Raw genomic sequence first — 27,343 nt, forward strand, 5'->3', positions numbered from 1 at the left:
GAATTATTTATTACAATTCAGTCCCATTATTTTTGACAAATTTTACAAAAAAAAAAAAAGTTAGAAAACTTATTTTTGGTAAACATTAGGTTTTGGATTAAAACAACGTATGCAGTATTTTATAATTAAAAATTGCAAAACCATTGAAATAAACAGACAGATTTATGAAACTAGTGCTAGTTTATTTTTTGAAGTGAAAGGAATTTTATGAATTACTTTCGAATATCAATAAATATTATATCAATATTTCAATGTTTATAACTTTTATTCATTTTGAAATAGTATTCTAATTTAATGTATCATTAAAATATAATGTAAGAAAAATAAGTATTATTTGTTCTGACAACTTATGAATTAGTAATTCTTTACAGCATTGTATAAAAGTAGTCAATACAAAAAATGATTTCTGTCGATTAAATTACATATAATTCAAGAAATTTAAATTATAGATAATTTAATTGACAAACGTCATTATGTGTATGAAAGAAATTTCGGTATTCGATTACCCGGACTTGTATTTCATAACACCTAGAAACGTACCACGAATGTAACTAATTACCAATACGTTTCATTTACAGACCAATAAACATAATGGAAAGTGCCATGATTAATATAGTAGTTAGAATATAATCTTGGCCATAAATTTAACTTGTCAATAATTAATAAGATTTCTTAAAAATTCTCTAAAGATAAAAAAAAAAATATGTTAAAAGAAATTATACAAGATATTATATTTATACAATTTCAGCTAGCTATCATATAAGATGTTTTTATTGTCATCCTGAACACACTTTTAACACTTTTTTATAATCACTTTCTCGATATAAAATCGTAAACAAAAAGACTTCCCAATCACTTCACCTGCTTCCATTCACTATAAGAATGACAATTGATTACCTCTTCTTTTTTTTTTCCTGTCACGCAGGGAGAGAAGACCTCGAGGTAAAGAAGAAAATCAAAAGAAGCAACCAGGAGGAAGTGAGGTCATCAGCGGCGCGGCGCGAGAATGCAACAGCCTCAGAATGGACAGCAGCAACAGGAGGAGCAGCCAGACGAAATGGAGCGCGATCTGGCTGAGGACGCAGTATGGAAACGTATCCAACAGAACACGTTCACACGATGGGCAAACGAACACCTGAAGACGGTGGGCAAGCCCATTGCCAACCTCGAGACGGATCTCTCGGACGGGTTGAGGCTCATCGCTCTGGTGGAGGTGTTGTCCGGTAGAAGATTACCTAAACATAATAAGAAACCTACTTTTAGGTCGCAAAAGTTGGAAAATGTATCTGTGGCCTTGAAATTTCTAGAAGAGGATGAAGGGATTAAGATCGTCAATATTGGTAAGTTTGCATTTTAGAAATGTTAACTCAAATATTAATTGTGGATGCGTTTTTATGTTTGCAGCTTAAATCGTCTGAATCATCATCTTTTAACCGATGCGCTAGTAATTAATGTGAATTTTCTTAATTTTTGTGTGTGTGTGTGTTTTTAAGAATGCGGATAAAATTCTGAACTAGAGGAAGAAAAAATAACTGCAAAAATAATTAGTTTATGTGACAAGGATGAAAGAAAAATCGAAATTTCTGTTGATGTTTAGATGCCTTCATGGCTACACTTTTTTCCCCTTAATTCAATTGATCCAGGAAATCTGTCATTCTGGTATATGTCATTTATTAGAATGACAGATTTTGTATCAAAATGCAAAGCCGAAAATTTGAATTGTGGTATATTTAGTATGGAAAATAATTGGAGAAAAATCAGAAAAAAAAAATTATTCACATCAGAAAAATCGAATAAATGAAACAATTGAAATAAAAAGAAAAATCTGGTACAATCGCAAATAAACTCATTTTATAACTTTAATTCATCCCCCCGGAAAGATTTTGTTAAATTGTACAATTAGCATCAAATTATTATCAAAACTCTATTTTGTTGTCTTTTAAGGTAAGTTTTTTTTGTGTGTATGTGTAAATAGAATGATTTCTTTAAATTCTCGTTTTTGATTTTCTTTATTCCTTGAAAATTCTTATTCTAGCTTATTCTTATTTTATTATATCATTCACTTTCGTGTAAGATAATATACACGAAACTGTTAATCGCTGGTTCAAGTTGACAAATAATGGGAACTGTATTATATGTTTACTTACAAATTCCTAGATATTTTTCTATGGTGAGAAAGGAAATTTTGTGGACAGTGACTATAATTATTACTGAAAATGTTGCTTATTTTTTTTTCAGAAACACCCTAAGCATCTTTTTGATATAATTTTAGTCAAAATTTTACCAGTAATTTAACATTATTAATGCTTTTATATATAATATTTAAACTTTTAAATCATGTAACAATTGCATAATAAATTCGTATTATTGGAAAAGATATATATATATATATATATATATATATTGTTAAGGTATAAAAAAATTTGTACGATGTTTTTAAAATAGTAGCATGCAGAAAGTCATAGGACCAATATTGCACACACACATTTGCTTTTATTATTGTTACTAGAAACTATCTTAATAAAAAAAAAAAACAACACTTTTTGTGGTATTTTTATTTGAAGCAGTTCTAAAGTTGCGTAAGAAATCGAATTTTACCTTATTTGGGCAATCAACTCATCCCTAATAATAGGGAATATTTTTCTCTGTTTTTCATGTCAGGATAAAATTGCATTTTAGGATCAACAATTTATCTTTATTTTTGTCATGGTATCGCTTCATTCACCAAAAGTGCAACGTCGGTAATTTTTGACTTCATTACAAACTTCGCAGAAGAGATTAAAACATGTGATATTATAGTACATATTAAGTCTTTATTAGGGATTAAAAAAAAACTTAACAATTCTCTGTTACACTTTTTTATAAGAGCCAAGAAAAATTTTAAACTTTTATTTTAAATACTACCTGGAATAATTTAAAAAAAACCCTTAACAAGAAACTTAGAATATCTTGATTAAATAGATGCTATAGAAGTATCCAAAACCTAAAAGACTACAGGAAAAATTGTGACTAAATTCAAATATATTTTGTGGTATGGAGATGAAGTTTTACTTTGTCTGTATATATTCAAATGATTTTTAATGTATACATTCCGCATTTTTAAAATGAGCAAGATTTATCATTGTTTGTCAGTTCATAAGTTAACTTACTAATTCTTTACTAACTAATTGTCCAGATTGCAAATAAGACATTTTATCGAATTATTAAGCATATTTGATTTTCGGCCAAATTTTAAATATACATAAAGAAAATTTGAAGACAAAAAATATGGCTTATTTTATTTTTTTACCAACCACCTTTGGTAATCAGCTAATACGCCGGTATTAATGCTTTCTAAAATTTTCCTCTTTCTATTGTAAAAGCCTTATACTGTTTTGTTGATTCTACTATCTATTTTTATATCAGTTCCCATAAAATTTCAACTTTAAATTGAAACCGAACTGATTAAATTTTAATTAGTATAAAAATTTTGCTGGAATTAAACATGTTTTTTTAAAAATATGAATCTGAAAATAGAATCGTTCTGATATTAGAATCACCATTGAAGTTTTATGTGCTCTACGGAATATTTTTATTAATTTACGAAATATCGGAAAGAATTATTAATAAATAATTTCTTTGATCCATCATAAATTAAATTTTTAATTTTACTTTCAAAAGAATTTATTTGATGTAAATATTATATTTTGTTTCAATCAATCAATATACTTCTGAAAAAATTATGAATCTTAAATATTTTAGTCTTTTTTCGTTTTAAGTAATCATATTCAGTGAAATATTCTTGTCACTCCAACTTTTAAATGGAGAAAAAACGTTTCTATCTTTTACAATTAAATCTGATGGAGCTATGATGTTTTGAATGTCCCTATTTTTATTACAATCAGCAATTTCATAATTTTCGGCTAATGAGCCTTGGGGAAATATAATATTTAACTATTAATTCAATTTGTATGAAAACTCGGTTTTAATAGCAATAGGATGAAACTTTATTTAAAATGCTACTGCCCCAAAAATATTTTGTTAACTGAGACTTATAAAATATATTATTAAATGTGATAAAGAAAGACCGAGGGTCTATATCAAAACATAAAATTCGCTATACATCAGAGCATTTATTGACTCCACCCGCATAAAAAATAGTATTCTTTACTCCCCTTGGACCATGTTTTCTTATTAGATATGTATGTCTAATATGAAATGTTTAGAATTTAGGTGTTGGGACCCGATTAGAATCGATATCTTGTATATATATATATATAATATATATATGTATATATAATATAATATAATATAATATAATATAAACTATATTTGCCTCAAATATTGCAGAGTCGTTGAATCAGTAATGTCGATATAAAAACTCGCATCTTTTTCATGCCCTAGTCTTTTTAGAAAGTATCGTGCTTCATGCTTATTTCATTTCCTAATTGTTATTTTAAAATTATCCTTTTCTAGGTTTAGTTGGCAGTAAGAGCTAAATTAATCTATTAATTTCAACTTTGTCAAGGTAAATACAACAAGTTGATAAAAGCTCATTTCCCTGTATGAACTCGTAACGTGGAAGGTTAAATTCTGTTTTTTTAGTATGAAATAAATTGTTAGAAAATAAACTTAAAATATATTTTAAAAATTCATTAAAAATAAAAACTTAATTTATATGTCAAAGAAAATTGTTATCAATGAAAATATATAATTAAAAAAATGTTATGACGATGTGAAAATCATTTTTATATTATAATGTTTTTGAACGTTAAAGCGAAAAAACACCAAAATTCGTCTGAATTTTTAAATAATTAAAATATGAAAAAATCCCTCCGAATTGACCATTTCCATCCTCCAATGTATATATGTGCGAAGTTTGGTAGTTCTTGGTCAAAATGTCTGTCTAGAGCGCTAGCATACACATCCATATGTATTCATCTTATGATAAAGGTGTGTATATTTGCCATCTTTTATTATATAAATCTATTTGAAATAGATTTATCGCTAAAAAATATTCAGCTCAATGCTAAATGGCAGTTTTGCCATTTATTGCCATTTTGTCAGAATTGCTGTCATGGGAGAGGGAAATCTAAACAAATGTTATATTCGTCTCTGAATCATGTTTACATGTCACAAACATCTTCAGAGCTATTATTTAAAAGAGATAAAAACGATAGTTCTGTACTTAAAATAGAAACAACTTCTTATGTTTGAATGATGACATTTATAAAATTTTAACTAAGAAAATAGGAATATTTGGACATTAACCTCGTAGACAATTGAGTTCTAGATTTGAATTTTTCAAACAGGCTTTGTCATTAACCTACAAAATACAGACATTGATTAGTTCTCTTACTAACGAATGCGAAGATGGAACATTAGAGGCCAGAATAATTATGAAGAGAGTTCATTTTAATTTGTTGCTTATTAAGTTGTTGGTTTGTTGCATCATTTTCTTTAACTAAAAATGTACTTTTGTCTCGAGTTATTTTTCTTTTTTAAAAGACTGTCTAATGCACGTTTTGATAAGAAATGGTCTTTTATTTCAAAAGACATCTCATCCTGCATGTTCTTGCCATAAAAATTCGTTTGCCGTCTTGCCAAAAATTCGTTGCTTCTACTATCTAAACGTCATGAAAGAACACCGAAAAAATTATTATTTTTTTTTTTTTTTTTGACATAAGAATTCTTGCTTTCTGAAGAATCGCTGGTATATTTATATTGATAGATGTTACGTGAGGTGTTCAGGCTTGGTTGCCGGCAACGGTCCAGCGGTTATGGACGTTACGCTTTGTTACCGATTTAGCGAATTATTGATCAGAATGTTCTTATAATTTGGAATTGATAGATTTAATCTGGTCAGAAATATTTTCTCATCCACAATCAAAATTCTTTCTGAAGTATTTTCTAATATGCGATGTATACACATTCGACAAAAATGCTTTTGCGAAATATGTCTGATTACTGCTTTTTAAAAAATTATTACCAGCCTTGATTTTGTTATGAGTGATCTTGGGTATTTTTATAAAGTTGATCTGTTTCTGCTTCTAAATTTTGTTGAATTTATTTCCCTTGAAGATAACCTTGATCTCTAGATCGTTATCGCTTCAACTTCAAATATGTGTGCAGTTTCAGTTTTTAAATCATTTGAAGTGATTATAAATGATATTTGAATTTTTCTCATCGTTGTGATAATTGAGATGTATATGTCTTCAAGACAGATCCGGCGTCTGATTGTATTCGACATTCCAATATGGAGAGAAAGAAAAAAACAAAAAACAAAACACGTTTCTTAGAAAGTAGTGGCTACTCTTTCATTGCTTATCTAGATGCGCTGTAATTTATATTACATTGTTCATGATAATTTCAGCAATAATTGATCTTAATTAATTTAATAATTAATTAATTAAAATAATGATTTAATGTGGATAAGTTTGATTAAATAAATCTATATATATTTAATAATTTATGAAGCAATTTAATGTGACATTAAACATGAATATAAATTTTCTTAATTACTTCTTGAATTCTTTACTGTTGTTTAAAAAGATTTATCGAACTACTTTTGAACAATCAAATAATGATGAAGCAAGTTAAAACAAATATACAGGGTTATTAATTCATATTTACGTACAAAAAAAGTGTAGAACAATATTTTTAATGAAGTTTTATCTGTCATTAATCATTTTTTTTTTCAGAATATCGTTAAAACATTTTTGTAATGGAGAAATATTTAAAACTCCTGTTTTCTTTTTCTTTCCTTTATAAAACATGAAGTGAAATAAAAATATTACATGACAGGAAAAATTAAGTATTCGTCCTCTCTTGCGAATGATACATCATTTCATTTGAAAATTATCTCTAAAAGAAAATGCATTAATTATTGATGAGTTTAAATATTATATGCAAACTGAAATTTGTTACTGTATTTTTACACTAACACAGCTGAAGGAAGGGACGCTGTAGTTTCTAAATGCCTTTGTACGAGCCGTACCATTGAAAAATATCGTGATAGTGGTATCTTATTAAGCTTGATATGTTTTGTAAGTATTAAGGATTTTATGGGATGATTCCTCACTAATCGCGAATGAGAGCAACACATTTCACTATTTCCCTCTGCTCATGAAGTCGTATGGTTTAGATGGCTCAAATTGCATGTTATTATATTTAAGTTAGTCAACTCGTTCTGCCTATCAAATGTTAGGTGGATATAACACTCATTTAATATTTTGTGAAAAATCGTGGATATCGAACTGCATCTGTAAATATTTAATTCATCATTAAACACACGAAATTAAATTTCGTATATTGAAGATTTTTCTTCATGTATATGGAGGGCAAAATAAATTCAATATATGTATATTCTGGCTTTAAGAATCTTTATTCTGATAAAGATATTTAAGAAAAGTAAATATTTGTTTCAAATATTTATTGAATGTATCTAATAAAAAATATTTGACCAATAGAAATTTACTATGAATTGCCAGATTACCAAAATAATGTAAATAAAAGAAGAAAAAAAACCCTTCACTTTTGTCGAAAATGCGTAATAAATAGTTTTAGAAAAATTCGAACCTTTAGTCTGAAATATCATCTCGATATATTTTTGGTTTGATTCGCTCTCCAGTCTTTGTCTGACTTGATTACGTCAACGTCACATTTTGTATGTAAAGCTTTTTGCATGCATAATTTGCAGGAAAAATGTTAACTTAAAAATATTATGCTAAAGAACAGTTTTTGTCTTACTCAAATTTAACAAAAAATTTAAACAGTAATGTTTGACTTTTAGGCTAAAAATTATATTTAATTATATCAAAAATAAAATACATTCCGTCGCAAAGTATATAAATAAATATAAAATATATAAATAAATAATAAAGAGTGTACAAAAACGATAAAAACTATTTTTTTAAAATATACTATAAGCATTTTTATTAGCTTATAAAATTTTGAGATAAATTGCTTGAAAACAAAATTAGTATTGCTGAAAGTTAATTTTTGTGAAATTTAAAGTGATATAAAAATAATTTTTGTACGATATTATGTTCTGTTTTTACTAAGGGCGAAAACTTTAATTAGATTTTTAATTTAAGAATCAACGAAATTTTTAAGATCCGGTTTTAGAGAGCACCTATTACTAAAGAAATAACTACATGACTAATTTTATAGTTCTAGGTCCGTCTTGTAGAAGGTTTTCAACGTTTTTTCATCATATGTGTCTTTTGGTAAATGCATAATTTTATCTTAACAAATATTATCCAACCTATCGACATTATAAATGGCAATTATAGCTTGTTATTCGGGTGCTCATGCAATAATCAACAAATGGGTTCTTGGTGCCTGGGCAAAATGCAGGTCAACTCATCTCTACGATATTCATTTATTATTTAATTTCTAGTATTTTTCACCAAGATGAGACAAAACATCAAAAATAGTTTTATTTAAAAGAAATTATGCCGTGATCTTGAATTATGTGGAACTTATGAACAATCAGATTTCAAACTGCTTTTTTGAGGCATTTGTTTCAGTGAGTATTATTTTGTCTTTAGAATCTAATTATATAATATTTTTCATGTTATAAATCTTCATTAATATATTACATAATGCATTAGAAATACTGGGACAAATTATTATTGACAACCATTCCTATGCCATAAAATTTGTAATTTTAAGAATATTTTTGTCTGATTACAATTAATTTATTATTTAATAGTTGGAATTACAAAATGTTGGTAAATCTTATGAAATATGAAAGTCATCGTTCTTTATATTTTTTCTTAGAATGGAAACTACTCTCTCATTCTCTTTGTAGTTCAGAATTGATCTAATTTCCTGCAACTGTTTTTCCTTTTGAATTTTTCAATGAAGTGTTTTGTGTTTGTGCAAATCTTTCTTTTCTTTACCAAAAATGGAATTCAAATATGCAGATTAACTTGTGTCAGTAACTATCTTTCGTATTCATCCTAGCCCTTTCTTCACCGCAACCACAACACCCACGATCATGCTTACCTGATGGTAAAACCACCATGCATTGCGTAATGTCTTTCTTTGATTGTTTCGAAGGATTCTCCTTGAATTTTTTTTTTCTATCATAGCTGTCAAAGTGCCGACTTTTCGACAGCTGTGTTGATCCTGACTTCCGCCGTTGTCTTTCGAAAATAGAGGTCACGTGCCATTAGGAGGAAGTCTAAAATTTTGATATATTTTATTTGTCAGATAGTTAGTTACAAGATTAGTAATAAAAAACATACCGAATAAATATAATTTCTGATCTAAAAAAGCTCTAAGTCACAAATATAATGAATCACTTCAGTAATGTGGATTTAATAGGATAAATCAATTTCAAAATGTTTAGGATATGTACTGATTCATTACACACATAAATGCGACAAAATTATAAGTATATAAATATAAGAAATTTCTATTTAGTACAGTCTTTTGCTGTGCAAATGCAAACTAAAGGAAACACTGAATATTCACAGTATTTATATTATCTAGATCAGAATTTTAAAAAGACATTTTTAATTTTAACTATATATTTCAAATAAAAATTTTTTTATATAAGTAATAACAAGATGAAGTAAAAAATAATTTGCAGATTTTGTTTTTAAAAAAAGTTTAATTTACACATCGAATTTTTATTGATTTTAAGTGCATACAGCAGATTCTAATCTGAAAAATTTCTTTCGAGGTTCAAAAAATGTTTTAAATATAAAAATATTAATAGTTAAATAATTCAATAAAATAAACAAGCCATTTTTCTTTCTCTTAAATGTAATATTTAGAATTTTAGAAATTAACTTTCTACATTGCAATAATAAGCGTTTTCTTTATTTTTGTGAAATGAACTAAAATTTGTGAGTAATAAAATGTATTGAAATTGTTTCATGAAATGAAAATCAAACTATTTCTAATTCTCTTCTTTTTAACGGACGCATTCTGCCGGACGTTTCATGTAAAAATATTTAGTAATAACTTTTAATAAAACAATTTTTAAAATTACATCGGAACATTTGCTAAATAGAAAGAAATATTACTTTGAAGGATGGCAGTTGTTCACAACGAAGCGTAACCTATTATTCTCCCGGAAGTCGTGTTTATTTTATTAAACAGCTGCTCCTCGCGCTGCAGTTATTTCATATTTCAAATACCTTTTGAGAAGCTGAGAATGCATCTGCAAATAGCAGTTGATTTGTGATCAAATTTTGTCAATATTGTTTTGATATGAAATAATTCAAACTCAACCTTTCACATGCATATAAAGTATAAAAAGAAACAATTTATATCCGATTACGGCAAAGGGACATTTTAGTAAAAGCATTGACCACCCAAACTTTTTTTTTGTGTGTGTGAAAACTATAAGCAAAAAATAATTTTATGGTTAAGGTTATTTTGAAAAGCTACTACCCGGTCGCAACCCAAATGTAACAGCTAATTTTGAACTGGAAATTTTAGTTTTCATCATTTTTTTTTTTTTTTTTTTTTTCTAAAATGGGAAGTTGCACTTTTTTGTACTTTTTTTTCCTTGCAACCTTGGTTACCATTTCTTTCCGTAATAAATGTCTACCTTCCAATTAATCCCAACCAACTGTAAATAAGTATAGGTTTCTATTTTTCTAATCCTCCCATGACCTGTTGCCCTCACCATCTATTCATCGGTTTTGGCGGGAATCTTAATTTCCAAGTCTGTGTTCCATCAACTATGCAAAATGAACCAGCCTCCCAGACTTTCAACATAAAGTTGCTGTTACCAGTTCGTGCCGGTATAATTTTTGTTCTTTTATCTTGGAATTTCTTGTGAAATGTGCTTGCTGCCCACGCGTTTGGTGGCAGAAGGGTTCCCCGGAGGTCTATTCTTCCGCGGCTGATCATCTGAAATAATGGTACCACGTGTGTGGACAAGGCAAAGCCAGAACACCTTTTCTCTCCGACCTTGAACTGGTCTCGTCTGGCTCCCTTCTTTTTGTTTCTTTTTGTTTTGTTTTTATAAAGCCACTTGTTTCTTTTCTTCTCTTCGGTAAATGGCTGTGTGCTTGTTTATATTCGTTCCCTGACATTTTGTCTGAATGGAGTTGCATTGCGTAACATATGTTTTGCAAAATGCTAAAAAAGTATATATTAATAAGCAGGTTGACTCTTCATACTGATGATTGATGTCGTTAAATGAAGATGGAACCAATCAAATAGAAGAACTGAAGTGGATTATTTTGCTTGAACTTTTAATTTTGGAATATCTGTGAAAAATTTCTGGCATGGAATAAATGCATTGTTGTGCTCCAGAACGTTTTCGATTGTAATGATTTTCCTTTCTGATCCTTTGAGTCGATTTGCCTTGTCGTCTTTATCTAGATTACAAGTGATAGCCGGCTAAGGCTGATATAATTTGGGATTAATTCTCGAAAAAAAAACCCATTTTAAATAAAGGTTTTTAGAATTTTTAATAATAGTGGAAACGTTTTCTCGATGTAGAAAAATTAATTTGCCGTAAGTTATACTAAAAGTTTCCAAAGGCTAAGACATCTGAAAAATCGTTCTTCTGACTTTAAAAAGATATAACCAGCGTATGAAGACGCGAAATGCGAATAGTAAAATGAGATGTCATCTATAATTCTTTAACATATTTAGTCATTTAAAGAGATTATTTGAAAGCTATTTGTTATTTTACCTTGTTAATATTTTGATTGATTAGTGAATTTTCAATACTTTTTTTCATTTAAGAATTAATTAAATTAAATCATTACAAATGACAAAATGAAGTACGCTAGACTTTTTAGTAATATTAATTAAATATTTAAATCGGAAATATCTTTTTTTGCGCAAGTAAATTTAAAAAGAAAATAATTTTTTTTATTAAGATGGCATATTTTTAAAAAATTGCTTGACTGAATTTATATCGCAAAACAACTAATATGTTTTCTGCTTCCACGAGTTTTTAATTCTACATTAAGCAATTTTAAAGAGAATTTATTATTATTATTGAAGCAATGTATTTGTAAATTAAAAGTTTTTTGAGTTGTATATTGTTAAAAAGTTTATTTTAACAAATAATTTAGAATGTACCTGATCGTCTAAAAGAATAGAATTCGAGACGTTTGGCTATACAAATTATTATTTTGTATTTACCATTATCTTGTTATTCCTTCTCCCTTTATTCCAAAATTTCATATATTTCTAATTATTTTTTCATTCATTTCTTACAGTAGCTATTTGATATAATCGCACATGAGAATTTTATAATCGTCAAAAAGAACGATATCAAATGATTTATTAGGCTGCAGCCTCTGAAGTCTTTATTCCTTCCATATTTATTTGCTTGAAATATTAAAATAGAAGCCATTTTCAGTAATTTGTTCTATCGACATTAAGTAACTAAAGCATATATTCCAAACTGTTGATATAATTGAACTTGAAAAAACCCATCCCGTTTACCATATAGTTAATTGATGATCAACAATTATTGGTAGGCAAGTAATTTTTTAATGAATTGTTAAAATATTAAATGAATTTTCTCTGTAAATATTAATTATTTTGGTAAAATATATTTTTGAAAAGAATGATTAGAACTTTATCTTTTTTTTTCAATAAAAAATCATGGACATCATTTTAAATTTTATTTTTTGGATTCGTCCAACTATTGTCAGTTGATCATTTTGACTGTTCGTCTGACAGTAGGGAGGTGTAACTTGATAACTTCTTGACATTTCTGATTTGAATTGTATCTGCATTATTTGAGTTAAAACCGTAGGTGTTTAGTTATTGGCATGCCGTCAATGTTCCGTCTGAATGCTTCTCTCTGGAATAAGGTTAATATTTTTAATACTTTTTTTTTATTTCTGGGTATTGTTTAATAAAGTTTTATAAACTTTCCAATTCATTTTTTTTTTGCTGTTAATTGCTTAGTGAATAACTATTACTTTCCAAGTCATATTAAAATTCTTAACTATATAAAAGCAAAAATTGTGAGAAGTAGAAATAAATCAGAAAGAAATATTAAAATAAATATATCAGGTAATACTTATTTAAATTCATTTTTGTTATTCAAGCTTTTAAAGTATGGAAAATTACTTTATAATTCATATCGGTAAAATTTTGTAAGAATTTTTGAATTTACACAATGGCTAATTACTTCATTCCAATTATTTTATGACAATAATAATTACTTTGAATGATTCTGAATTTTGCTTAGATAATTATGGAAGCATTGAATTAATTTAAAATTGTTCTGTGGTTATGAAAATCAAACGTTATCAAATTTCTGTTATTCTAAAAACACATATATTTTGCTTAGTTGTCTTTCAGTTATTGTATGTAAAAAAAAGTAAGAAAAAAAGCTGATTGTCTCGAAAAAACATCTTAAGATTTTATTATTCCAAATTATGAAATAACTGAAAATAAATATTTAGCACTATACTCACAGCCATCTGGTCAAAAAGTTATCGCTTCTCGTGAAACTTAAAATAAAGATGCCCCCCCCCACACACGAATCTCTTTAGAATGCAACAAATTATATAATAGATAACCGAATGCCAAGTGTAACTAAAATCGAATGAAAATAATAAAATATTTTGTATGTCTTTAAAAAAACATGCTTTGTTGCATTGGTCTCCTTTGTAATAAGAAAATATCGTATAAAAAGTAAAATTTTTCCACCCTTCTTTCTATTAAATAAAAAACTATTTTTTGAAGTAGGTACACGCAAATTTTTTACAGTGGAATAGTTTGTGTTGCTGCTAACTCAGTGGGTGTCCCACGATGTTTGGTTTTTGTCGCTCTGCCGATCATGGGTGCGGTTTACGAAGCATGAAATCGGACTTTTTGATCAATTGTACGCTGACGGTCGGGTGTTAGTGTAATCTTTAAAACCGCTGAATAGACGCTTGCGGCGACTCTTTGGTGTATCCGTAACCGAATCACATTTGAATAGTATAATAGCGCCTTCCGTATTGAGAATCATGGGGTTATCTGAATTAATCTAGTATTTTTGTTGAATGGCAGTTGTGTTACAAAAGGGTAAAATAATAATAATAATTATTATTATTATATCTCATAATTGCGATAGATTGTGTTGGAAATTATATATGATTTAGTTTCTGATACTGCTTTAATATATAACGATAGTTAAAGCGATTTCACGATTCAGAAGTTATGGGCATTTGTTTCTTTGTTGTTTTCCCTAACATTGAAAGAATTTTTTTGTTTGTATAGAATGCATATTTTCGTCAGATTTTCTTCCTACTTATTACTACCCTACTTATAAATAATGTATGATCTTATTAAGATATACAATACACTCCCGAGTAACTGGTTCGCGACTATCCGGCCTAGTTTCCTTTTATCGTAATTAAATGAGGAAGGCAAAGCTTCTGTTAAGTGATCCATTAAAGACTTTTTCAAAACCTAAAAACTAAGTTTTGTCTCTTATCTTATGGTTATCTTTTCATATATGTGTAATCATTTATCAATGAAAAATAAAATCAATTTGAGCCAATTTCCTTAAGAGTTAAGCTTACGATTTACATTAATGTTTTGTTTATGTTTCCTGCATTTAAGTTGGGCATTACGGAATTTATGTTAAAATGTGAACAGTTTACATCCCTTAACTTACTTTTTATCTAATAAATTCTTGAAACGAGCAGTGCGGTATATAAATATATATAAACTCCAGTATAGAGCCTTTTAACCAGCAACTGCTTCTATGATTCATTGGGCCCCCGCTGCTTTCACATTGAGATAAACGGAGGGATTAATATTCAGTAAGAAGTGAGATAATACGTACTATAAGTGTTTTGGTGTAAAAACTTTGTCTTCTGGTATTGGTGAATAAAGAAATGAATTCATAGAACTCTTGCTTATCCGGCTTTTTTGTTATCCGGCCAGTCCTTCCGCCACATCAGGCCAGATACTCGGGAGTGTATTGTATATCATACAAGTATAAATATATGAAGATTATGATGAAACAGATTTGATATAATATCAAACTAGTGATCATTATAAAGCAGAATATACAACACACATCTGATCCCAGTTGTTATCAGGTTTCTAAAAAATGAAATCAATGCGTATAAGGTTATCTTAGTTTGCATTCAAACTTTTTCTCTTCCTTTTCCAGAAAAAGCGTCCAATGGTGTTAATTCGATCATTCGTAATTCTGAAGTTCATACTGTAAGGAGCCTCTGTGTCTTACCAAGGTCACTTTCAAAAAAAGTAGATGTGAAAAATTAAACCGTAAACAATACACAGAGAAGGTTATTCACTCAAGCGGTTCAAATTCAAGGAAAGATATTTGTTACCTGTTCCATTACACATGGCTAAAATGATACCGATCATTCTAGTCTTGGCAAAATTAATATTTTTTTTGGAGAAGTAATTTATCTCGAAGTTTATAGACCTGAAATATATATATATATATATAAACTTTAATCTTGAAATGCCATTCCCCTTAAGCAGAGTCACTTTGATTGTAAAATATTGTCAAATCTTTCGTATCGAATTATTGTTTCTGACAGAATCGTAGATAAAGAATTGCTCTAGTTCTAGAAAGTATTGACAATTATGTAAATTCTGTAATAAAATCCCTGCCAAAGGAAGTTTGCAAAAACTGAGTCTTTATCATTTTTGGTAATTTTCTGAAACTAATTCAGTGGTATAATGTTACACTGTTCTTCCGAAAATGACGATAAAAAGAACAGATAGCATAATTTGAAATTTTCCCCAAGTTTTAAAAACATTATTTGAATCATTTTGCAATATAAATCTAGAACTTGGTAATTATTGCAGTGCCAAAGAAATCAAAGAATATAAATTTATTATAATTAACTTTTCAATTTTGATCGGAATGAAAATAATGTAAAGATGTTGGCAATAATTATTTATTAGTTGATACCTCTTATTGAATATTCTTAGCGTATTTTCATAAAAGCTCGCTCTTTTTCCATTTTCTTCATTGAAACTAGTCTGTTCCTTAAAAAACGTACAATTAATAGGAATTTCATAAAATTCTTCAGTATTATTCATTACTTATTTATGTAAAATCTGCGTAATGAAATTCCATAAAGATAGCTCATAGAAATTATTTTCATTTTGGTTCTTTTAGTTTCTCCGTATATAATTTGCTTTTGAGACTTGTACAAATCCGCCTGCTTTGTCAATCTTAAGACAGCTGTGTTTTTCGACAGGAATAACTTGCCGATTTCTGTGAATTTCATTCGTTGAATCAACACACAAAAAAATTTCCTATTAAAGAAGTTATTAATATGTTGTTTAAACTTAATAGGTACATTTTTATTTTTTCGTATACGAAATGTTCTTAGATGAAGTTTTGCAATTATGAAAAAAAGTTAACCTATAGATTTCGATGGAACAGTATTTGAAACCTCCTGGAAATCTAAAAAATCGCTTTCGAAATCTTTGTTATATCTTTGAATGGGAAAAAAAATGCATTTGTATATCTGCGTATACGTGAAAGCTGTAATTTCAGAAACGCAGCGAATTAAATGAATGGTAATCATTGTGATCTTCAGTCAAAAATTGTAGACATAGTATTGAATTTCAATTCAGATCCGTCAAATGGAAAAAGCACTATTCCTAAACATACACTTGAAGAGTTTCTATATAAAGTGAATGAAAGATTTCATAAAAATCTGAAGTCATCGTCAGAAATGCAGAAAAAAAGTTGTTACAAACCGTTAATGGAAAATGAATAGGATGAAATTCCAGGAATTTCAGTCATGCCAAAGAACAGCTGATTGCATATCTTGTTGACAAATTCACTTTTCAGCATGCCTTATAAGTGACCTCCTAAGGAATATGTGAGAAAATCGAAGGAGTATTTCCATTTTCCTCTCTTCTGCTGATGCACAGAAAAGATTTTATAATATCAGTTTTATGTTAATTTGTGTTTGTAATAAAATTAGTGTTTGTGTTTGTAATAAAATTCTATACATAAACCTTAGCTTAACTACTTGCGAGAATAATTCGTAAACATAGATAAAGCATTTTGTAGTAAAACTTTTCTATATAGTTTCCACGAGATATGCGTGGTATTGTTCATCCCATCAATTGACTCTTAACTCTAGCTTAACTCAATTATTGAGGTGAGCTAGTTGTTATGGATTAAATAACTGTAATTATATCAGTGACCTTATCTTTATCTATCATAAACTACTGATAAAATAATACAAATATGGACTATAGTATGTTAAAATTCTATGCTTTATTCAATTTCATCCATTTTTATAGAAAAGCTTGCTTAAGTGTATTTCTATTTCTCCAAAATAATAAGATACGCTTCGCTATTTACATTAGGATTTGAACTGCTATGTCTCCTCTACGAGTGTTTAAGCCGACCCAAGTATATTGGAGATAAGCTAAGAGGCCCATGAGCGATAAAAATGGGAGGAAAGAACTGGGAAATTGAATCACTCGAATTTTTGCAGCAAAACTGTACTTTCTCCCTCCGCCGCGTTTGACCTATTGGCCTAAACTCTTGCAGAGGAATGCGTTTTTACGAGCTGCTGGTGTCGTGCCAAACAACGATTGGTAACGGTCGTTAGACTCTTCCCATGAGGATAAAAATGTATGATAAGCGAATTTTAGAAGCGCACTTTGGGGTTTCGAGTTGTAGGCAGTCAAGCTTCAATTAAAAAAAACAATTGAAATGTACCTCCCCCCCCCCTTTTATAACGGTTTTGCAACATTTGCCCTTCAGAATGTTATACTGAAGCTTTTTTTTAAATGGATTTATGAATTTTACTTAATTGATTTAAATAGTCAATTAAGTGAAGTCTCCTCCCCCCCCTCCTTTTAATAAAATAGCATGAGAATTTCATATTCCTCCTAACAAGATTTAAAAAATGAATTGAAAAATAAAAATATGAAAAATTTATTTATAAAATTAAATATATCAATACTAAATTTACAAATAATTTCTAAAAAATGCATTTATAGAAATTGTTCAGTTTAACATTAATGAAAATATTCTTAATTGAGAACATTTGGTTGCGTAACGCATACACATTATTTCATCCAGTAATTTGAAGTTGTTTTTTGGAGGAAACACTTTTGATTTTTACAAATATACTTTGATATTTAATGGTAAGGCTGAGGTGAGGGGGGGGGGGACACAATCTCGGATGCACTTTCTCAAAATCCATGTGCTTGAATTTTTGTTTCCCTATATTTAGAATGGGAATAAAGTACATATCCTTGTGTTATATGACGTAATGCAATTCGTTTCAGATAAAGAAAAAAAGTTTAAATATTATTAAAATTCTGATCAATGAAACAATATCGAAATCGAACATCTGATACTAGCATAAGTAATATTCCATTTCAATACAGTTATGCACCTGATTGCTAGGGAATGAATCATTAAATCTGAACTTAAAAGCAGAAAATTTTAATCTGTCAGTTAATTATTTAAAAGGTTTATGAATAGTATATTTAATGTCATGGATATCCATGATACGAACAAATAAATTTTATTTATCAATGAAAAGCAGCTTATTACAACATTCTTTTGATATGTATTTTACACTGAAACGTGTCTTTCAGCATCTTTATTTCTATAAATGAGTAACATGTCCCTTGAGCCTTTACGAAAAAATTGTGTTTAGTCATAAAAGAAATAATATGAAAATGTCTATATTCTTTAAAGTCAGTTTGTTTTCATTTTATTCTGAGGAAAAAAGAAGCACAAATTTTTACAGAAACGATGTTATAGGCATTGCTTCATTAATTTTATTCTATATGAAATGTATGAGTTTTTTTTTTTTTTTGCTGTCTTCAGTAATTTTTTGTATCATTTGCTAATAATAATTAAATTTTTGTTTCAGTAAATAAGCTTCTGTGAAATAGACCTTCATTGATGAAACTAAGCGTAAAATGAATGAGTTTCATATTTTCTCATTGTAATTTGTAATTGGGGGGAAAAATAGAAAAAAAAATCAAATAACACATTAAAAATATTTCTGCTGTGAATTTTAAACCTTTCCCCACTAGGGTTGCTTTATAGTATCTTATATATAAATGAATACAAAATGAAGTGCAAAAATATAAAATTCGTTTTGTTTTTCACAAAGCAAACAAAACATTAAACATTTGGAGGACTTTTCTATAATACATGAACTTAACAGATATTTTCATTTATTTATTATATTGACTCCCATTCATTGGCTTGTTAATTCATTTCTTAATCAAATCTTAAAAAAAAAAAAAGAGAGAGAGAGAGACAGAGAACGGGGAAAACACATTACCTTAAATAAGTTTTAAATGATAGACCATAATTTATCTTGCAAAACACTAAAAGTATGGCTGAAACCTTTTTGTTCTGAAAATCTATTGTTAAGCTAGCCGATTTTCAGTTGTAGGTGTATGTAACGGTCACCGCTCAATTTAAACTCTTGCAGGCGAAACATTCAAGCTTCTCTGAGTCGTTACAAGTTCATTGGAACGTCTTAGGCATTTTAAAATCCGGTTTCTGCTGTCTCTGTAGAGGAAACGAGCTCGAATTATTGCACCTCTTTAAATCGACAACGGATTACGAAATGGGTAGAAAGCATTTATATTTTTTGATCAATTGTGTTATATACGCAGTACTTACATCTCGATTTTTTTTTTTTAATCTTTTCCATTTTTTTCCTTTTCAGAATCTTGATCATAAGAATATGAGTTTAAAAGTCAATCATTTTAACTATGAGTGCTTTGTTTCTTATAACCACGCCACTAGTTTTAAAAGTTTCTTCTTAATTACTTATCTTGTCTATATTATTATAAATATGTAGTGATTTTGGTTTTTTTCAGTTAGTACTACAAAACACCCTTGAATAGTTTTCATTTAGCTTTAAGATTCAGATGGAAAGGGCGAAAAATGTCTTCTTGTTTGTAAACACAGATTTTAGGAGATTGTTTGTATACCTATTTTTAGTGAAACCTGCCATTTTGAGGGGTAAAGTAAATTGTGGTTTTTGGTTCATAATTTTTATTTTTAACATAAAAACTAATAATGCAGAAGATTTCATTACACTTGCACCGTATACAATCGTTATAACACTAAAAAAATCATACGCAGCACAGCAAAATAAGACAAACATCGACTGCTGGAATAAGCATTCATGCAGTGTTTACACAAATTATTTGCAAAAATCGTCTATGCTAGCAGACGCGTTGATAATACTCCATTAGCAACGCGTCTGCTGGCGTAGCTGAATGGATAAAGGGCTTCTTCTGAATGGATATAACGCGTCTGCTGAATGAATATACTTTTATTATCGATTGTGCACCTGTATTGTATTACGAATAAAAACTTAAATTTTTATAGTTATCAAGTCCATAAAGATATTGCAGTGCTTTTTACAATTAAAAAAATTATTCATTTAATGAACCTGTCAAGCTGACCAGTTTATTAAATGAATAATTTGTTTTTCCATTGAGTGAAAAATCTGCTTTACCCGAAAAAATTGGTATACTGCGTACAGATATTCGAAATTTGAAGCTGTTGAAAGAAAACAGATTCAAATAAATACATATTTCGGTGCAATTTTATTAATCATTATATATTTAAAATGCGAAATGTTCATGTTTTCTTATATATTTAATACCAGAATTACGAAACCTAACAAAGTGGGGGGGGAGGTCCATAAATCTAGCATTAATAAGTTTTGATTATACAGTTAGTGACACAATGAATATAAGTGATACTCGCATCATAGTATTTTTTTTTTTTTCCCTTCTGTTTCATCATGTTAGGCTTTAAAAGCCGTCATTAATAAATTTATTAACCTCTTGTCTCTACCGCAATCTTTATTCCAAGCCTGGGCTCTCATACCTTCTGTCAGCTTCTTGTTCCGTTACTATGCTATTAAACCTAACAGCAATCCTATGGAAAGTCATGTTTGTAAAGACTAGTTTTGATTTGAAACTGTAAATTTTCTCTTATACTTTCACTCAAGCCTGAAATTCTATAGATATTACCTGCCTTTATAGCTCTGCAGATTGTTTAAGAATTTTGGAATAAATATCATATGGGTAAATTTAAAGAGATGCATATTGCTAGAGAAAAATTGATAGCTCTGATGTATTCTTCACTAAATTAGGATGAGAATTATTATTCTATTAAAATCTTCTTATGATGAAAGTCTACTTTGATTTTAGCAGCATGAAGAACATAACCACATTTTGGTGGTTCAAAGACTAACAGCGCTGCTGAAGGTTTTAATGGAAGAATTGTAGTTATAAGTATTTTTTTTATCTCGATGTGTACGTAATCAGTTGTTAAACAAGCGATTTGGCGAGTTAAATCACTGCTCGAGCACGATTTCTTCTCTCACTAAATGTAACTAGCAAGATTTAGAGTAAGATTATGCTCAGTCCAAACCACTGCATGACCTTCAAAGAAAATGTTTTTGATCATAATTAGAGAATGATTCAATGACTATTTTTAAAACTGAATAAAAGTTGTAGATAATTTTGTTTCTGGTTTGACAGCAGATCTTAGAGAAACGTTTCTTGCAAACATTTCATTCTTGGAGAAAAAACAGAAAAATATTAAATAAATTCTTCTAACCAAAAATAGTGTCTAGCTTGAAAATGGGTTTGAAACTTAAAAAACAAGATTATACTGACACTGATTCACTCAGTTTCAAAGTAATTTATCGACTCTTGTTATCAGTTATCTAATGTTTAGAAAAGTGGCGATGATCGAAAAGGCGTTATCAGTGTCGATGGCAATTTTAATGAAGCTTTATCTCGATTTTTAAAAAAAGGAAAGAGGAAGTACCTAAATATAAATATGAAGATTTAAATTCATTCTGCTTTTGAAAGTATGCATTTGCGAAAAATATGCGCTTCATATCGTTTTTTGTTGTTGTTGTTTAAATCAAGAAGAAATGCGTTATACTATCAGAAAGATTATTATTTTCGGTAACTTTTCCACAGAATAAAAATATTCACTTTACTTAAAATTTAGAAAAAGGTATATTTCATTCCCTGTTCTGGATTCGCATGATTTTTATTTAAAAGTTAGTTAATAACAAAACTCATTGTAAAATTTAATGAATGACCAATTAAAATGAACTGATAGAGTTAATTTGTAAATTTTGCGACGAAAATCAAAAACAACTTGGTTGCAGAAATCCCTTCTTTTTTAGCTTCTTGCTGTAGAATACTTTAGAATGATGCATGATATTCATTTGCTTATCATCTCGCAAATTGTGTGTGGGGAGGAGGGAATATTACTTCATATCTTCTGAGTAGTGAAATTGTTTTCATTATTAGCAAAGGCTGTTTTGTCAGATTTTGAAATACTAAAATTGTGGTCATCATAAAATATAATCATACCTGTTACTCATGCGGTAATCAATATCTTTAGGGAATTAAATGGCTTTATATATTTTTTAATTATTCAATTATGATATGTATTTTAATGATGATTAGGTGTATGTCAAAAATGGCGTTACATTGGTAAAAACTCATAATTAAAATGGAAAAAAAAAAAAAAAATAGAATTTACATAGCAGTCAAACGACTAGCTATTCAAAAAAAAAAAAAAAAAAAAAAAAGATTTTTCATATGCATGTGTACTGCATGCAAAAGAAGTTAAAAATGTTTTTTAAAAATAAAAAAATAAAGGAGCAGGCACAAAAAGAAAAGTATTGAAAATTTAAATGGCTCAAGCAGAAAAGTCTACATATTACACAGAAAAACTATCATTGAAAAATAATTAGTAAATAATAAAATTTACCAAAAGTAGGCAGTTTATGATATGTATACTTAACCATATAGTCTGTATTTTCTATATATACACATAATTTCTATATGCAAAATGTTTTTCAAATAAAATTACATTGCAAAAAAAAATTTCCTTTTTGTTGATATCGTGAACTGTTTATTCGCCATTATATGTGGTTACCTGTTTAATGTTAAAGGAGCAATAGCGAACCATTTTAAAATCAAACATTTTTATTAAAATATATACTAATACTGGGTCATAAGCATTTTAGGGAAATTTTTTGGCATTTTAAAAATTCTAAAATTTTGAAAAATTTGATTGCCGAGAGAAGAAAAAAAATTATTCCTTTGACTGGCACACTTTTAAAATCTTCATTATATAAGAAAGTCTATTTGCATCTAGATTTATAAGAAATTAGCGGAATTTCCTTAAGTGCCTCCTCTGCTCCAAACACACATTAATTTTCATAGTGATAAAAATTATATCATTTCTGTTAAATTATGAAAACTTCGTTTATTTCTAATTTTTTCCTCTATAGTTTGACTGTACTTTCAGTAATTAGTCTTTATAAAAGCTAAAGCGAAGCAAACATTTTCTTTTATCTTAAATATATCTTATCTTCATTATTATAATTATTTGATACAAGTAAAGAATGATTCGTAATATTGTACCGTAGCAGAATTTATAAGACGTAAGGACGAGATATTTGAAAAAATCATGGGAAACAAAATAATATATATCGCTATATAAATAAAACATTATATATATAATTATTAATTCGAAAATAAGCTGTTAGTAAATACAATAAATAATACAAAAAGTAGGCATTTGTAAACCGTTATACGAAATTCTCTTGAAAGGGCGCGAAATTTCAGAAAATATTGAAAAGTTGATGTGATTGCAGACGCAAAAAACTTAACCTTTGATAATAAACTATTAATATTTTTAAAAGCATACATAACAAATCTGAAGAAATTTGGCTATTTGTTAACATGAGAAACGAAATCAACTTTCAAATTTGAGCGACATCTAATATCAAAATAAAAACATAAACATATCAGTTGAAGAAACCTCCTATCACGGAATAAAAGTTACTTAAATATTTGTTGAATTTTTAATAGCATGTCTGGAAGCTTGTCATCAATTCAATTTCTCTGTAAACAATCTTGTAAATGCCATATATAATTTCAGTTTTGACAAATTAAATATTTGCTTTCTTTTCTTTTCAGACAGTACAGATATTGTGGACTGTAAATTGAAATTGATCTTGGGTCTAATATGGACTCTCATTTTGCATTATTCCATATCGCTTCCCATGTGGGAAGGAGAGGAAGGAGATTCCGTTTTCGACAAAAAAGGCGGACCTTCCCCCAAACAGAGATTGTTGGGATGGATTCAGAGCAAATTGCCTGATCTCCCCATTAATAACTTCAATTCTGACTGGAATGATGGCCGAGCTGTTGCCGCCCTTGTGGATGCTCTTGCTCCAGGTAAGAATTCATTTAACTGATATTCGCATGCAGCTAATCAATTTTATAAGTGATATGGACTTCATATTTATTTAAACTTTGAGTACTTAATATAAATGTAATATTAACAGTTTTGTTATTATGGAACGCATTGTTTCTAAATAATTGAATAAAATTTATTTAGAAGAATACCGGCGTATTTAAATTGAAAGCTGCATTCAACTGCTTTGGATATAATTATTGCTTCAATAAATTATTACTTACAAATTACTGCTGTGGTATGTAAATTTGGGAATAAAAGTGTGGATTATTGATGACATCTATATAAAATCGATCAGATCTTATTAAAAAAACATGTTGTGCGATGCCTCCACAATATCCTAAATGCCCCTTAATATCGTGAAAATATCGTAACAATATTTTTAGACATTTAGTACTAATTGTATAATGAAAATGAGAAAGATGAGACACATAATTTTTGAAATGTCAAATTTATGTTTAATTGATAGTTAATATCCTATATATGTAAACAGATTATCAAAAGAACAGAGGATCGGAAGTTCAAGAAACGCTGCAAAATTTTGGATACAGAGAGTAATAACACTCTAGTTTTTGTTTAACATAATCCAATCAAATGACAAGCATAATTATTCATATAATCTAAGGTCTAACTGCATACAATTTTAAGTTTTTCCTTCTGAAGGATGCACTATGAATTCTAAAATCAAATGAGGGCAATGTCTTTCATGTAAATAACAGAAATAAATTAAACAGAAGGAATTGACAGCATTGTTTAGAAACCAAAGTTCAATGATATGATTAATACACCTCTAATAAATTTAGTTTATTAAATTTTGGAAAATAAAGTAACAAACTGCTGCAAAAAGCAAAATTTCTGAAATATTTTTTCTTGATAGTGTTTATTTAGGCAAGGATATTTTCTGTAAACTGTTGAAACTCAAAAAATCGTAGAACAGTATATGATACAAATTTTGTAACACATAATATAAAAATCTTTTGAGTTCAGGTTGATAGATCTGAAGCACCACATCTCGCACATTACTCCTTCAGTAATACGGCTTCTCATTAAGAAATGCTTTTTTACAATTTTAATTAATAAAAAAATATCAAAATTTTAATATTTTCCTGCTGTAATTTTGGAGCATGTTATAGTACAGGAATAATTTTTACGCCATTTAAAAAAATTTTTAAAATAGCCTATAGATGATAATTATTTTTCTCTTATTTTCATAAATTTCTCTAATATAATTTAAACATAATTTGTAATAATGTTTTTTGTTGTATGATTAAATTCAAATAAATTTTTTCATCAAATCTTTTATTCATGTGATGTGGCCATTTTAAAAATTATCGTAAAGAAAATAATTTTTTTACTTGAGTATTTGTTTCAATGCAAACTTATTTTTACTTTTATTAATATAATGCCTTTATACCGACATTCTTTCCTTAAATTGCTCCATGTAAAAAATTATATGCAAAATGCTATGGCTGATGCAATCAAACCAGACGAAAGCATTGATGAATCAAGCCAGCAGCATTGCTATACTACTATGTTACGGAGTAGATTCAAAATTTTAATCATTTCTGTCAATCTATTTAGTTCAAATATAAGAATTTATGAAATTCCTTGGTGGTAAGGTCTCGGCTCGTGAGGCGTAGGGTTTCAGGTTCGAAACCCGATTCCACCGAAGAACCGTCGTATAAGGGGGTCTGTTGCACGTTAAATCCGTCAAGGCCAAACATCCTCTCACTGGTGTGGTGTGGTGTGGAGAGGGGAGTACCAGCTCAGGTGTCGTCCTCGTCATCTGACCGCGGTTCAAAATTGCGAGGTCCGTCCCAAAATAACTCTAGTGTTGCTTTACAACGGGACATTAATATAACTAAACCGAACCTAAATTTTTTCTCATAATTAGTAATTACTATAATACATTATTATTGCTATTACACTAACATAACTATAATCTCTGTAAAGGCAGTTGTTGAAACTGCTGCATTAAACTTCAGTCAATCAGGCTTTACCAATAAAATATTTGACATAAATACATCCTCTCGTAGAATGACTACAACTTTTACTTTTATTTTGTTTTCGTTTTGTAGCATGTGTGCGTCGATTTCAACCGACGATAGCAAGCGCGGTTTTTTTCAGTTTGCGTTCAGTATACGAATGACATAGTATTTTTAAAAAAACTTTATTTCGTCAATTAAAATAAATTATAAATTTATATTGTAATAGAGCCTTTGATTCTTGCTGACATGACTGAAATAATATTTAAATGTATTTTTCTGTACTGATGAGGTAAAAGATTTATAAAATTATTTTTCCTTATCCCTCCCCCTCTTTTTTTTTATCTAATAAGTCAATTGTTTAATGAATTTATTTTCTGCAATTTATCCACGAATTGCACAAATTGAATTATTTTTGCATATAAGATGCATTATGATTTTTTTCATAATTTGTTATAATATAGACTTTATCTGAAAATTCTATTTGTGATTTCCTATTTTAAATTAGTGTTTTTATGTATGAAAATGTTTAAATTATTCATCATCATTGCTGCTTAAATAAAGATCAATTAATCAAAATTATTTAATCAATTTATTTATAACCAAATAATTTAAAAAAGACATTTTAATATATAAAATTAAATTTAAAAAAGTTTTTGAATTACTAAATTTATTTTTATATACATTTGTTGTAAATGACAGTATGCATAAATATGTCTCATTTATAAATACTTATATTTACTTACTTATTTTATACTATACTTATACTTACTTATTTTATCTTAATCTAATAAAATAATCATCTATATAATAGCAATTCTTATAAAATACAATGATACAAAAAGGATAAAAAAAAATTCTTTTAGCTTTTTCCTCCACTTGATTATATGCATTTTAATGCAAAAAAAATTGATATATTTAATTATACATCATTTGTATAAATATAATATTTTGGATATTTTTGATAAAGGTAGTAAAATTCAATTCTTTATTATGATCATAAAGGATTGGTTAATATGAGTTTTACCATTTTTAAACGTATTTTGTTGTGTTATTAAAATAATAATTATGTATTGAACTAATTTTCTTAATTTAATTCTAAAAAATAATAGTATTTCATAAAAAAATATATTTATTTATT

At 28.2% G+C, this 27,343-nt stretch overlaps 1 protein-coding gene across 3 annotated transcripts in view; it reads left to right on the forward strand.

Moving 5' to 3' along the window:
• The window catches only part of LOC129963499 (filamin-A-like), a 152,429-nt gene that overhangs the window by 54,958 nt on the left and 70,128 nt on the right, over positions 1-27,343 (forward strand). For all 3 annotated transcript variants that reach the window (XM_056077922.1, XM_056077924.1, XM_056077923.1), the window contains exons 2-3: positions 926-1,340; positions 23,938-24,198. In XM_056077922.1, the coding sequence (XP_055933897.1) occupies positions 1,007-1,340; positions 23,938-24,198 (595 nt within the window). In that variant the 5' untranslated portion in view covers positions 926-1,006. The remainder of the gene's footprint in view (positions 1-925; positions 1,341-23,937; positions 24,199-27,343) is intronic.

Source organism: Argiope bruennichi, chromosome 3 (genome assembly GCF_947563725.1).
Source record: "Argiope bruennichi chromosome 3, qqArgBrue1.1, whole genome shotgun sequence".
NCBI lineage: Eukaryota > Metazoa > Arthropoda > Arachnida > Araneae > Araneidae > Argiope > Argiope bruennichi.